At 38.6% G+C, this 14,436-nt stretch overlaps 1 protein-coding gene across 7 annotated transcripts in view; it reads left to right on the top strand.

The window, feature by feature from the left end:
• The window catches only part of camk2a (calcium/calmodulin-dependent protein kinase II alpha), a 496,915-nt gene that overhangs the window by 162,608 nt on the left and 319,871 nt on the right, over nucleotides 1-14,436 (top strand). For all 7 annotated transcript variants that reach the window (XM_073871008.1, XM_073871010.1, XM_073871009.1 and 4 more), the window contains one exon: nucleotides 9,627-9,729. In XM_073871008.1, the coding sequence (XP_073727109.1) occupies nucleotides 9,627-9,729 (103 nt within the window). The remainder of the gene's footprint in view (nucleotides 1-9,626; nucleotides 9,730-14,436) is intronic.

The raw sequence follows: 14,436 nt of genomic DNA, 5'->3' as shown, positions 1-14,436 counted from the left end.
TTGAAATTAAAGCAGCGACGCCTTCAGCCTGTCTTCTCACTTTCGAGGTCAAATCCAGCAACAACTCATTGTTGAAATTATCCTGATTTGCAGGTAGAGATGTTTCAAAAATCACAGAAAATTCATCCTCAACACCGGCTCCAACCACATGCTGCAGATTAACCGCCGCAGATGTCTGCGAGTCCAAAGACGATGTCGGTACGGTAGTAGCTACCGGTACTATCGCATCACCGTTAGCTTCTGAGACTCTTGCCAACGCTGCAGACCAGGAATTTGTGTCATCTCCAGCTCCTAACAGGTTTTCTGTATAGAAATCTGTTTAAAATTAGTAAGATTAGTACACTACAACACAGCAGTATTTAAACATTGAATATTTAGCCATATAAATCACACTTACCAACTGTTTTAATGAAATCTGTGGTAGTATCCAGAGGTTGCGCATCAGAGACTAGTGTATAGTCCGGGCATGCCCTTTTATCATGCGTAATAGAACGGGCCTGCTTTCGTTTCCGACTAAGACTAAGTCTTGAAGATTTTGTAGAGGTATTCTGTGGTACAAACCCTGGCGCTGTAACTAGTAATGCAGCATCTACATATATAAAACAGGAAGAAAAGTTTTTTTTTTAAGAATTAAGACGTGTAACAGTCAATAATACAGATTAAAGTAAAGTAAAGATCACATAATATAGTTACCTTGCAGTTCGCAGCCCTCATTAACGCCTTGAGAACCCTCATTTATTGCTGGATCATTTACTATTGGTATAAAAGTGTAAAATGTAAGTATCACATTTTCAGAAAAAAATCTGAATGTATAATTAAAATAACACAGTATTACCTTGCAGATCGCTGTTCCTAGTGTCGCTTTGCTCTTCAACATTTATCAAAGTAGAATTCACTAATTTGGAATAAACGTGTAATATAAAATATACATATATAAATGTGCTCATATAATCATTCAGGAAATTTTCTTGAAAATATACTTAAAACACTTACAAAGCTGGTCGATCTGGTCAAAATGTTGGTAGGTGGGCTTTAAAAATTCCTGCATCGTATACATCTACATTTAAAAGCCTGTTAAATGTTAAAAATAAAAACAAAATACGACTGTTTTTACAAATGAAGATAACTTGGTATATCAAACTTGATAAATAAAACATATAAAACTAACAAAATAACTTACCAGCTAGTCCTGAGTCCATTGTTTGAAAAAAATAAAACAAGGCCGCTTTAATATAACTGAGAGAAAGAGATGTCCTCGCGAAAATCAGTTACTGCTGTAGGGGCCCAAATGAGAAACCGACCTTTTGAACTACGGAGGCGGGGCTTACCAGACTCAGGAGGCCGTACCCCACATATTTGCATGGCACAAACCCCTCCCTATTTTTATTTGGTTATTTATTTTTTATTTTTTTAAACCTTTTACAAATAAGATTATCAATTAGAAATATAAGCTTCTCTAGTAAATTATAAATACTTATACATTTATAATGTAAAGAATATATCTTCATGAAAACTGATGGGAAAAAGAATGAACTAGACAAACCAGTAGTTAAAAGTATATACTTACTCATCACTGTTAAAAGAATATATCTTCATGAAAACTGATGGGAAAAAGAATGAACTAGACAAGCCAGTAGTTAAAAGTATATACTTACTCATCACTGTTAAAAGAATAAGTTTATTTTAAATCATACATTTACCATTATGACATTGTAAACAGTATAAGACAAATGGCAGAACATTTCACCCACGCAAACTTATAGCGATATGTATACAACTTTATGTATACAACTATTTGTGTAAACATCTAACATACAAAAGAATAAGCAATTCTATGCTTAAATCTACTTTTTTATTAAATTACATTTAAACACTACAATTCAAAAGATCTGTTTTCCCCAAGAAAAAGGTGTGTGTTTAAGAAAGGGTGAATTAAAATATCAAGCAAGGACCTTTTGGCATGAGCAGTCACTAAGTCTGCAGGGAAAGGAAATGTCTTAACACCTAGCAGAGCTCGTATAGTTTCCATCTATTGATCTAGATTATTGTAATACCATGGCACCTTGTTGGTGGGAGATGACAGAGACTGCAAGGAAGTAATATTTGAATATCAAGGAAGGACGTTTTGGCATGAGTAGTCACTAAGTCTGCAGGGAAAGGAAATGTCTTAACACCTAGCAGAGCTCGTATAGTTTCCATCTATTGATCTAGATTATTGTAATACCATGGCACCTTGTTGGTGGGAGATGACAGAGACTGCAAGGAAGTAATATTTGAATATCAAGGAAGGACCTTTGGCATGAGTAGCCACTAAGTCTGCAGCGAAAGGAAATGTCTTAACACCTAGACGAGTTCCTAAACTTTTATTCTATTGAACTGTACCGACGTATCAGAGGTCTTGGGGCGTGACCCGGATAGACGACGATGACTGGCTTGGAAGGAAAGATTTACATTACAACTTTCAAGACAGGAAGACAACAGCTTATTCAATTGAGCTCCTAACTGGTACCTCTTTTAAAAAAACCTACCTAAATACTATTACAATTTATTTTATTTAACATTGTTTCTTCATCAGGTCTTCTTATTTTTTTAATCATATGTATTGATTTATTCGCAGACATTATGCTTAAAAGCAAAACATTCTGGCAAACAAAATTCTAACTTATCTTTTTTTTTACTGACTACTTATTTCTTTAATCATATGTATTGATTTATTCACAGACATTATGCTTAAAAGCAAAACATTCTGGCATACAAAATTCTAACTTATCTTTTTTTACTATCTTCTGATTTCTTTAAACACTCACGCAGGAGAGGGGAGGCGTGAAACAACAGAGACTATAGGACACCTGGATAAACATCATTTCCTGAGTAATTTCCTGAGTATAAACATCAATTTCCGCCATAAAAATTTATTACAGGAAGCAAACAACTCATAAGGTGTTAGGTCGTAAATCAAGGTCATAAGTCATATTTTTTTGACACATGGTATATCATATTTTCTTCTTATCATTTATCTGTGTCATTTACCTTTTAATAATTTTTCTGTCCTTTTTACTTTTTCTCTTTATTTCCACCTTTAATAACTTGGCCTCTACTCTTTTCCTTCTAACTTACCTTTTTCTCTTTCAAAGCTTCATCTTTGTCTTTCTGCTAGATTTTGCCTTAATCCTACAATTCCCTCGAGCAATGAGAATTGGCCTTTACAGGTCACATCTGGTGATCATCAGTACCCCCTCCATTTTCCTCTTCTCCTTCTCTCTCTCTCTCTCTCTCTCTCTGTCTCTCTCTCTGTCTCTCCTCAAACATTTCTCTGTTTTTAAACTTAAATTTTCTTTCTTTTAGTTTATATTTTTATTTAGTTATATTTTTTCTCACACCATGGCACAGCAAATGTTTCCTCATTTGAACATTTAAGTTTCTTATTGTTGTGGTTTCCCTTTTTCAGATGAAACAATCTTCAATCTTAGGTTTTGATTTCAAAGATGTGTCACGACACGGAAGGGTTGTAAGGACAGGACGCAAACGCAAGGTTCAAAATAAATAACATTTAATAATAAAAACACGAGGGCAGACATGGTGAAGGCAGGAACACAGGAACATGAACACAGGAACAGACAGGGTATCAATGACAATGATCCAGCCGTGAGCAAACAGAAGACAGAGGTATATATACACACACAGACTAAATGACAAACAGGTGTGATGAGGCAGGTAATTAATCAATGAATGTCCAGGTGATAACAATCGGAACAGAGACAAGACATGACACGGATTAACCGTGACATTACCCTCCCCTCTATGAGTGGCTACCAGACACTCACATAAAACAACAAAAACAAAGTCTGGTAGCGAGAGTCCAAGGGAGGGGTGGAGGGCTTGGGGACCCTGGCGAAGCCGGCAGCCGCCGGGATGAGACCAACAGGACGGTTGGCCGGACTGCGCCAGGAGAACCGGAGCGATCGCTCCGAGAACCGAGGCAGACGAATTACCCCCCTCCTGGGAATCGTCGACGATCAGATGCCCCCGGAAATCATCTCCCATCCCCTCGCGGAAACGGAGACCCTCGGTAGCCACCCCGGGGAAATGATCGGGCGTGGTCCGTTCTGGATCCCCCTGCGAGCAGGATGGTGGTCCTCCGAGGGACCGTCGACGACGACTCAACCGTTGGGGGACCGCCTGGGCCGAGCCGCCTCCCGCAGGAGCGAGCGATCGCTCACGGTGGTCCCCAAGAGACATCGGGGCTGATGGGGAATGAACCCCGATGTCACTACTCCCCCTCGACGAAACTCCTGGGGGAGCCGCCCTCCGTGAACCTGCTGCGTCCAGTTTGGCTGGATCATTCTGTCACGACACGGAAGGGTTGTAAGGACAGGACGCAAACGCAAGGTTCAAAATAAATAACATTTAATAATAAAAACACGAGGGCAGACATGGTGAAGGCAGGAACACAGGAACATTAACACAGGAACAGACAGGGTATCAATGACAATGATCCAGCAGTGAGCAAACAGAAGACAGAGGTATATATACACACACAGACTAAATGACAAACAGGTGTGATGAGGCAGGTAATTAATCAATGAATGTCCAGGTGATAACAATCGGAACAGAGACAAGACATGACACGGATTAACCGTGACAAGATGGACTTTATTGTCAGCAAAATAAAGCCGTGAGGAGATCTTGCAAGATCCACTAAAGTTTTACTGTACCCCAAGTGGTATATATAAGGTGGCCTCCCCACCCCATGTACTCCATATATGGTCTAATATTCAGTAACATATGGTTTGTATCATATGGAAAACATATGGCATCACTTTGTCAAGAATACAGTACGTCTTTTGTCTCGGCCTTCGACATGTAACAACCTTCGCCATGTATAAGAACATACTGCAATGCATGCTGGTAAATTTCATACACACAATGGTGAACTATGGTTATATTCATATAGAAAACATAATGGTAAACACACACTGGTAAACTATGGTTATATTCATATAGAAAAACAATGGTAAAGTAAGATTATACTTAATTCCTTTATATTCGGATTAAAACAAACTTCATCATAATCCCCGCTCCGAGGCTTACCTAGCCTCACTATCCTGTTTATTTATTTTAATCCGGAGTGCCGTTTCATAATTCAGTTTCTCAGTTATCACTATACAGGGCCGGCCCTGGGCATAGGCGGAATAGGCAAATGCTAAGGGCGCCGCCGACCCCTTGGGGCGTCCGTGCGCCCAAATTATTATTTTTTTAATATATGTATATAAACATTTAACTATAAATATTTAATTTTGCACAAGAAAACAGCAGTTATTAATGAATTATTAGTAGCATATAATCTCGGAAGATCGTGCTTGTTAAATAGCTCTGTGGCTATACTGCCTGAAGCGGCAGTTTAAAATATAAACCCAGAATTCAGCGAACGTCAAGAACAAGATCAGAACGGAAACAACAATCAGACAGAGACGCGGAATTTACATAATGTTACACAGACCATGTTTAAATTTCAATGTTTCTACACAGAAATACCAACTTGTTCACTTTGTTTGGTATTAATAAGCTGCGCATTGGAGTGCTGGCCGCGGTGCTGAAGACGCGCTCAGACAGAGAACTGGTGGCACATGCACAGATATTTACGTGCAACCTATTGGAAACTATTATTCGTTATTATATAATTATTATTCGTTATTTTACTTTATTACTTCCACTTAAGAAGAGTTTTGCAGTTTTTAATTTCAATATTTCTCTTTATATAAATATTATTTTGTACTTAAATCTATAATTTCATTATTTTACTAACCAAACTCATCTGCGTTTCCGATAGGTTGCACGAAAGGGGAAAGTATAGCTTTCTTCCCCTTAAGAAGAGTTGTGCACTTTTAAACTTAAAAAAATCTCTTTACAAAAAAAACTTTTTTCTTCCATTTAAAAGCTATAATTTTGTTATTTTACTAATCCAACGAATGACTCCTCCGCTTTCCAATAGATTGCACGTAAATATCTGTGCATAGTGCCATCACGCGTCTTCAGCACCGCGGGGAGCAGCCAGCACTCCAATGTGCAGCTTATTAATACCAGATAAAGTTGGTATTTCTGTGCAGAAACATTGAAATTTAAACATGGGCCGTGTAACGTAATTTAAATCCCGCGCCTCGGTCTGATTTATGTTTCCGTTTTCTTGTTCTTGACATTCGCTAAATTCTGGGTTTATATTTTAAACTGCCGCTTCAGTGACAATGTCAAGATCAAATGCCTGAGTGACAGGGTATTGTGTGTATGTGTGCGTGCGTGCGTGTGTGTTTGTGTGTGTTTCCAAAATATTTTCAAAATTAAGAAAAACTAGACAAAGCTGTGCATTTTTTTCTGTGTAAGTTTATGAACAAAATGATTGGAACACAATTGTGATTCTAAAGGGCACCAGGTGAAATCTTGCCTAGGGCCGCAAATTGGCCAGGGCCGGCCCTGTCACTATATATTGTGGTTAAAGAAAACCACTATACATTACCAATTACTAAATTATGCCACTGCACTTCGAATTATGGACAATAAGAGCAAACATCTTTCCATTCTTATTTTGTCTTTGAATGTAAAAGTAAAAGAACTTAAGTCCTACATAAACAGTTTGTGTGCAATTGGTTCTGCACTTGTCTGCAGCTGTTGTAGTCATATTGAACATATGTGGTAAAACTGGGTAAATACATGGTACAAAATATATGATAATCATACCGTATATATAAATGTTGGCAAATGAAAAGCAATAATATAGTAAGTAATTAAAACAAAAATAAAGTATGCATAGAGAACAAATAACTGTAAAGTAAAATCAAACCAAGTAAGTAGAAATAAACAAAATTAAGTAAAGCATGCATAATAATTATAAAGTAAATATAAAGTTAAATCAAAAGATAAGTAACCAGAAATAATCAACAAAACTAAGTATGTATGATAACCATAAAGTAAAATGTAAATTTAAATCAAACCAAATAAAATAAGTAAATTGAAATAATTGATACTACAATCTAAGTTATGTATGCACGATAAACACGAGAGACATGTAAATTAAATTGAATAACACAAGTGTATATAAAATTCCCCAATATAAACTAAAGCTAAGCATACATATAAAACCCAATATAAACTAAAGCTAAGCATACATATAAAACCCAAAACAAAAAGTAAACTCAAATCAATAAAACAAAAGTACCACCTAATAATACATTTTAAGTAAGATTCGTGTAATACGTTTTGATTATACTTAACCTACATGCGCTTGAGATTTGCTTTTATTCCTCGTTTTCATCCTCCTCAGAGGTGCTTGAATATTCATTTACTAACTGTAGGTTCATTACTGTTCTGTAAAGTAAGTCCTGGTAATGCACGGACTGATCATTTTGTGCCTTTAGTTTTTTATCATCCTGATAAGTTGTCATTTCCATTTGTTTAACAGTAGCTTTGATAACGAGGGATTTTAATTGCGGTATGACACAACAAAATAATAGTCCTCCGATGCCGATCGCTACTCCTACAAATATTCCTAATTTTGCTAACCAAGCTCCCCATGCTCCTAGTTTTAAATCGAACCAATCCCACATTTTCTCATCCCTTCCGGCATTAGTTGCCATTTCAATCTGTAACTCTTTGAGTTTGGTCATGGCTTTTGTAAACGTACCTTCTGGTGCTGTATTATTAGGAATGAAAGTACAGCAGTAATTAGAAAATAAAATACACACTCCTCCTTTATCCGCTAATATCCAATTAAGCGCGAGTCTATTTTGCCATGTCATTTTACTGGTTGCATCTAGTTGCTCTCCAAGTGAAGTTAAAGCTTCATTGGTGTGGTTAATGAATCTCTGCTGGTTATAGTATATATAATTGATCCATTCTGTATTTTTATTTTGTGAAATCCAAATGAATATTGACTCAAAACCTGCTTTAATTTCATCTCGGGCCTTAAATTGATTTGGTATACCTCTGGGTTGACCTATTGCGTCTATGTATACTGTAGGATCTGATTCGTAACCTCTCTTAACTCTAAGGTTACTTGTGTCCTTTGGTTCTGACTTGTAATCGAAATCCCATTCCATTATATGAATCTCCTGTATTAGTCGTACTCTTGTACATTTTCCTTTCCATCCTAAAGGCAAAGAAGGTAAAAGTTTTCTATGTCCGCAAACCCAGAAAAAATCTGCTATTGCTTGTGTTTGATCAGTATAGGTGCACGGGTGGAGTGGACCTTTCCAATGCCCTAATCAGCTATTATAAATTGATCCACAAAACCCAGAAGTGGTAAAGGCCTTTTTTATCATTTCTTAGACATTGCCATTGTGAATGCCTTTCTGATTTACAAGCATATCACTAAAGGTAAAGGGGAGGTGCCAATGCACCAGAAGGCATTTAGGGGTAGTGAGTAGCTGGCAGCGGCTGCTGACATACCCGCTCCATCGCCCACTTCACACAGAGCACATCACAACCCTTTGCATATTAGTGGAGACAGCACCACAGGTCGTCTAAGGTACAGGCACTGCCATGCAAAGACTACTGTAAAATGTTCTTCATGTGATGTGCCTTTGTGCTTTTTGCCAAGCAGTGATTGTTATAACGAGTGGCATGTTGCCAATAACCTGTAATATTATTGTAAAATTTCTAAATAGTTTTTATACGTTTATATATTTAGATTGTGTTTTGTTCTAATATTAAAAGTATTTTATTACTATAGCACTTGTTTTGTCTCTTTATTTTCACAAGTATAGTTTCAAGAATTTAGTTTTTTTCAACACTATGTGTTTATGCTTCATTTACTATGTGTCAGCAAATATTGACAGTGAATTTGGACTAGAAATAGAGTAGCTCTAAGTGTAACCATTCATTAGAGTCCAAAAATATGATTGTACATTGAAGCATTCAAGAAAAACAGCATGTTATGTCAATGGTTACAAAGGGCCATTTGGTGTCTCCAAGTGCCCATTTTAGAAGGCCGCCTAGACATAAACTTGGATAAACATGTGAAAAAGACACATTTTCTAAGATATTGTAATCAAATTTGCTTGGTAAAGCTTAGTAAGGCTTCATGCTATGATCCCAATGTGTTTTTAGCTAATAGCTCCCCATTATTAGTCATCTGCAGGCAACTGTTTACAAAAAAAGTAGGCAGAATATTTTTTCCCCTCTTTCAGTGTGTTTAAAATTCTATTACTTTATAACAGTGACACTTGCAGTGATTCTGACTGTATAGGAACAAACCTCAGAGTCTTACCTTTCAAAAGATATGCATAACCATGCATATACTCCAAATACTTCAAGAACAGTATGCAATTTACTTTGGGTATGTTTTTTTTAGGCATTTTTGCAAAATATAGCAGGAATGCAAAGGGGTTAATTGTTATCTCCCATAGTGTGATTGGCCCTTTAGCCTTTTGCCAGATGTTTTTATACTATTTGAAATTGTCATTCACATATTGACTTAATTTAGTTCCATAAATGAAGCATTCCACAGTATTCTCCAGTAAACATGTTACATATGTGACCGACTTTCCATGTAATTATGTGCAAACTTAATGGATTTGTCAATACATATTAATAAGTATTTTTCTGATTCTCTTGTTTGTTTTTCATGTGTCTAGCCAGAGAACCTGCTCTTGGCTTCCAAATCCAAAGGTGCAGCTGTGAAGTTAGCTGATTTTGGCCTTGCAATTGAGATTGAAGGGGACCAGCAGGCCTGGTTTGGTAAAAAAATTATATTGCCTCCATACAACATTAAAGTGGAAATATAATGAAAATCTGACTTTCGGGTCCCCAGTGTGCCTATTACCTAGAAAACGTGAAAAAGTTTACCATAACAAAGTTACTGGGTTGTTCCATTCTCTGCAAGCATGAGTGCTGTAGAAAACGAGTTTTATTACAATAATACCCTCTTAATCTGCACAACAATTGACAGCACAACTGATTTTCAATTTCAACTAACCACCATTATTGCGATCAGTGTTTGCATTTTCATTTAAAACGACAAACTCAAAACGGAAAATGTTTGCTCACACAAAGTGGCAATTTTAACATGCTATAATAAATTATCTATGGTGTATTATAAGCTAAAACTTAGGCAAGTATTATCTGATGATTGACTGGGTCAAAGGCTGCCAGAATGTCTAGTAAAACCAGAATCTATGATTTGGATTCTGTCTTAGCTAGCCGTAATGCTTCCCTGACCGACAGCAGTGCTGTTTCACTGCTTGCACTGTAAAAAAAATCCGTAGAAATTGCAGCTGAGTTGCCAGTAACTTGCCGTGGATTTGTATTTATGTTATTTGCTGGCAACATTTTGTTCAAAGTTAAATGAACATTTAGGTCTTTGTCTTTACAGGGTAAAACTAGGAGAGCAGCATCGGGCAAAACATTCTGGGAAACAAAATCTGAAGCAAAAAACAGAAAAAGGTTGATGATGATTTCTGGTTCCCAGAATGCTTTGCATGAAGTTGTTATTGTGTGGTTTTGTTCTGTGAAGATAGAGACTTGTTGATGTTTAGGGTTTATTTGACTTTGAGCAAACTCTTGCCAGTAAATAACGTAGGTGTGGATCTGCGGTGAATTGCCGGCAACCCAGCTGCAATAACATTGAAATTTTTACGGACTTTTTTTACAGTGTGTGATCGAGTAGGTCGTTCAGAGTTTGAATGGAAGATACCTGGTTGAAAACAGCTCTCTCTAGTGTTTTTGCGATGACTTTCCTGTGTATGCCTGCACCTCGTCCATTAATTAGCAGGAAAAGTTATCAATTACTTTTCAGCATGAGAAACCCTTACGGAAATGAACTATGGTTTTACTACAGTTAAAACAAAACACCATGGTTACTGTAGTAAAACCATCGTTACCACAAAACAATTGTGGTTTTGACAACCATAGTTTCCAAAAACCATAGTTAAATCATGGTTACTGTAGTAAAACCATGGTTTTGCTAATAGTAATCAATTCACAAAAAATCCTGGTTACTTCACTTTTACCACAAAAAACATGGTTAATTTTCGTAAGGGAATTCAAGCTGTGGCGTGTCAGCATGTGAACTAGCTAAAATGCATGTTTGACTTGAGAGCTCTATATATAGCCATGATAAAATGTTCTCACATAACTCACACTCAAAGCATTTTATCCTGTTATGTAGGGTGTAACGATACATAAATGCCACGGTTCGTTTCATATGACAGTTTTGGAGCTACGGTTGTTCAGTTTGGTTTTCTTAGCTGTGAGGGCAGGATTTATGGTATTGTAGCATTCAAGAGAAATGCACAGACACTCGTTTAACAAAACTCCTGGCTTTATTTTAACCGAGCACCCGTAGGCCGATGCTCACGCCTTACACATCCAGTCGCGCGCCCGCCCCCAAGCGTGCACAACATCACAGCCCAAAACAAAAATAAAAACCCCAATCACATTTCAGGCAATACATGGCAAAGAGAACAGAAACTCAGCTTTAACCCTTACAGAACAGAGTTTTAATAAACATCCAAGAACATAATTTTAAACACTGCTACAACCCCCAATAAGTTCCTTGTCCTCGAGGATACACATAAAATCTTGGAAACGCCGCGGCGGCCTCCGATTCCTCTGAGGCCGTGGCTGTTTACCCTGTGCATCCAGAGCCAGGGTTCCTCCACCTAAATTCACACGTGGGAACGCCGGAGAACCAGAAGTGTTCTGCCGGGGCACCCTTTCCTTGCTGGCGGGAGGTGTATTCGCAGGGGTTGCCTGTATGGGGACTGCAACCGTACCTCCACTGACCACAACTGATCTCTGGCGAGCTCTCCCTGGACAGCTGGTGGCATGTGTGCATATGCCCGACGAGTCAAACTCTCTATGTTGTTCGCCAATGTACGCAGTTGCTCTCCTGGGTGTCTGCGTCTATTTCCCAGTTCAGAACGCAGAAGCCCCGGCTGTTCAAACTGTCCAAAACGCCGTTTCAATGCCCCGACGAGCGCCTTGTAATTATGTCTGTCTTCAGGGTTAAGCAACAGTAAGCAGTTTAGAGCATTATCAGTAAGGCACACAGCCAGTTCCAAAGCTTTACGGTCTTCTGACCATTTGCCAGCATGAGCCAACAGTTCAAATTGTGCATGAAAAGCTTCCCAGTCAGCCTTACCGGAGAATTTTGGGGTCTTTATGGTTACCGCAGCCGTGGTCCCGCCCACGCCGCCATTGCTGTTTACATCTCGGGGCAGCGTGATTCCCTGCGCGCCTCCGTGATTGCTTACATCCCGCGACAGCGCGGTTCCATACGCACCGTCATGACATGGTTTCATGCGCGCCGCCATTACTGTTTACATCCCGGGGCCGCGTGATTCTATGCGCGCCGCCATTACTGTTTACATCTGGGGACCACGTGCGTCCATGGGCGACGCCATCTTTCTTTACTGACCTCGCGAACATTCGGTGACCCTCGGTGGTGTTCGGTTCAAGACCCGAAAGACCCGCTATTGCAGCCATCTCCCTGGTGGCTTCTTTTACTCGAGCTTTGTGCAACTCCAAACTGTCCTTCTCCGCTGCAAACAGATCAGAAGCCCACCCCGACGCGCTCTGAGCTTCTAGAAACATCCTCCTCTCACCCCGTTCAAACTGTGGTGTTTAAGCCTGCTTCCGCATCTCGCATAGTGTAAGTTGACAGCAGTACCGTCACCGACGTTTACTTTGTTTACTTCTGACACCAGTGTAGCATTCAAGAGAAATGCACAGACACTCGTTTAACAAAACTCCTGGCTTTATTTTAACCGAGCACCCTTAGGCCGATGCTCATGCCTTACACATCCAGTCGCGCGCCCGCCCCCGAGCGTGCACAACATCACATGGCAAAGAGAACAGAAACTCAGCTTTAACACTCTGGGGTCGGCTGCGGCGCCGCAAACTCTTTATTTTTCAGTGAGATCGAAAACATATATTGTCATTCGGTGTAAACTGTATGAGAAGTAGTAGAGAGACCATCTCTCTAACGTTACCTGATTATCTATAATGAGATGAGATCGCCACACCCCCGCGCCATTGAAGTGAACATGCAGAAACAACCATATGCATAACTTGTGCCTCCAGTCCTGCAGTCAATGGATACGCAATCCACAATCCAGTCTCTCCATTCCTTGTTGTTTCATCCTAATGCACCAAAACATGACATCTAAATCCTTATTTACTTGCGTATGTGTGTCAATATCTCCAGACGCGAGTTTGTTCTTCCGTCAAACATTTCACGCGAGGGGAAACGCACATACACAAACACACGAGTCAGGAAATCAACGCGGTTTTGGTATTCGTATAAAATACGCGATTGCAAACAGTACAATCCTTATTTACTTGCGTCTAAGGTTATATCTCCGCACAGCAAGTTTAATAAACACAGGATCACTCGCATTACTGTTTTCATGATCAACACGTGAGGGAGTAATGGCGTAATGGTATATTTCTATATATACACACATTATATATAGGCCTATAATTTTTTTGTTATAAATTCCCAACGAAACCTTATCATGGTAACAGTACCTTTACTATGATTACTATGGTTTTTAAAGGTATACTTGTGAAATTATTAGAAAATATTTCTATATATTTCTATATATACACACATTATATATAGGCCTATAATTTTTTTGTTATAAATTCCCAACTAAATCTTATCATGGTAACAGTACCTTTACTATGATTACTATGGTTTTTAAAGGTATACTTGTAAAATTAATAGAAAATATTTCTATATATACACACATTATATATATATATATATATATATATATATATTAGGGGTGTAACGGTACGTGTATGCGGAACATAATACGTGCGTTTCCGCACGAACATATTAAGTGGCGGAAGTCTCCGCGTTCAGCGCAAGTCTTCTGTCAAACATATAACATAATTCGGCCCGCAGAAAGATTTTTATTTACTTAGTTGTATATACGTTTGATTATTGATGTAAACGTTTACGTGTCGTATCTAAAAGCGCATGTTAAACGCGTGTCAACGCGCTGCTTTGTTCTTTCAAAAGTGCGTGAGAGGATGCGCGTCTTTCGTTGCTACGCATTCATGAGACGCGCTTTCTGTGACAGCGAGAATAAGGAATGTGTGATCAGATTTTTCATCTGCACATCACGTCAATCATATCATTGTGCCAATGCGATCAGCTGGTCGGGACAGAGAAGAGCTGTAACCCGGGGTTACTCAGCTGTCACTCAGCTGCGGAGGGGTTCGTTACAGCTTACATTGACGACACAAGCAAAGATTAGGAGAAACATGCAAAAGATCAAAGATGGCTAGGTATGCAACTCACTAATCTCAAAATGAGTGTATAATAAGTATATCATCATGTTGCTTGCTATGCAGTTACACATAGAGCAGTAATATTATTTTTATACAGAGATGGTACATAGCCAATTCAATACTGTGAGTTAAACAATCCAAAAT

This window comes from Misgurnus anguillicaudatus, chromosome 9 (genome assembly GCF_027580225.2).
Source record: "Misgurnus anguillicaudatus chromosome 9, ASM2758022v2, whole genome shotgun sequence".
In the NCBI taxonomy this organism is placed as follows: domain Eukaryota; kingdom Metazoa; phylum Chordata; class Actinopteri; order Cypriniformes; family Cobitidae; genus Misgurnus; species Misgurnus anguillicaudatus.
This window is presented reverse-complemented; position numbering and strand designations above follow the sequence as displayed.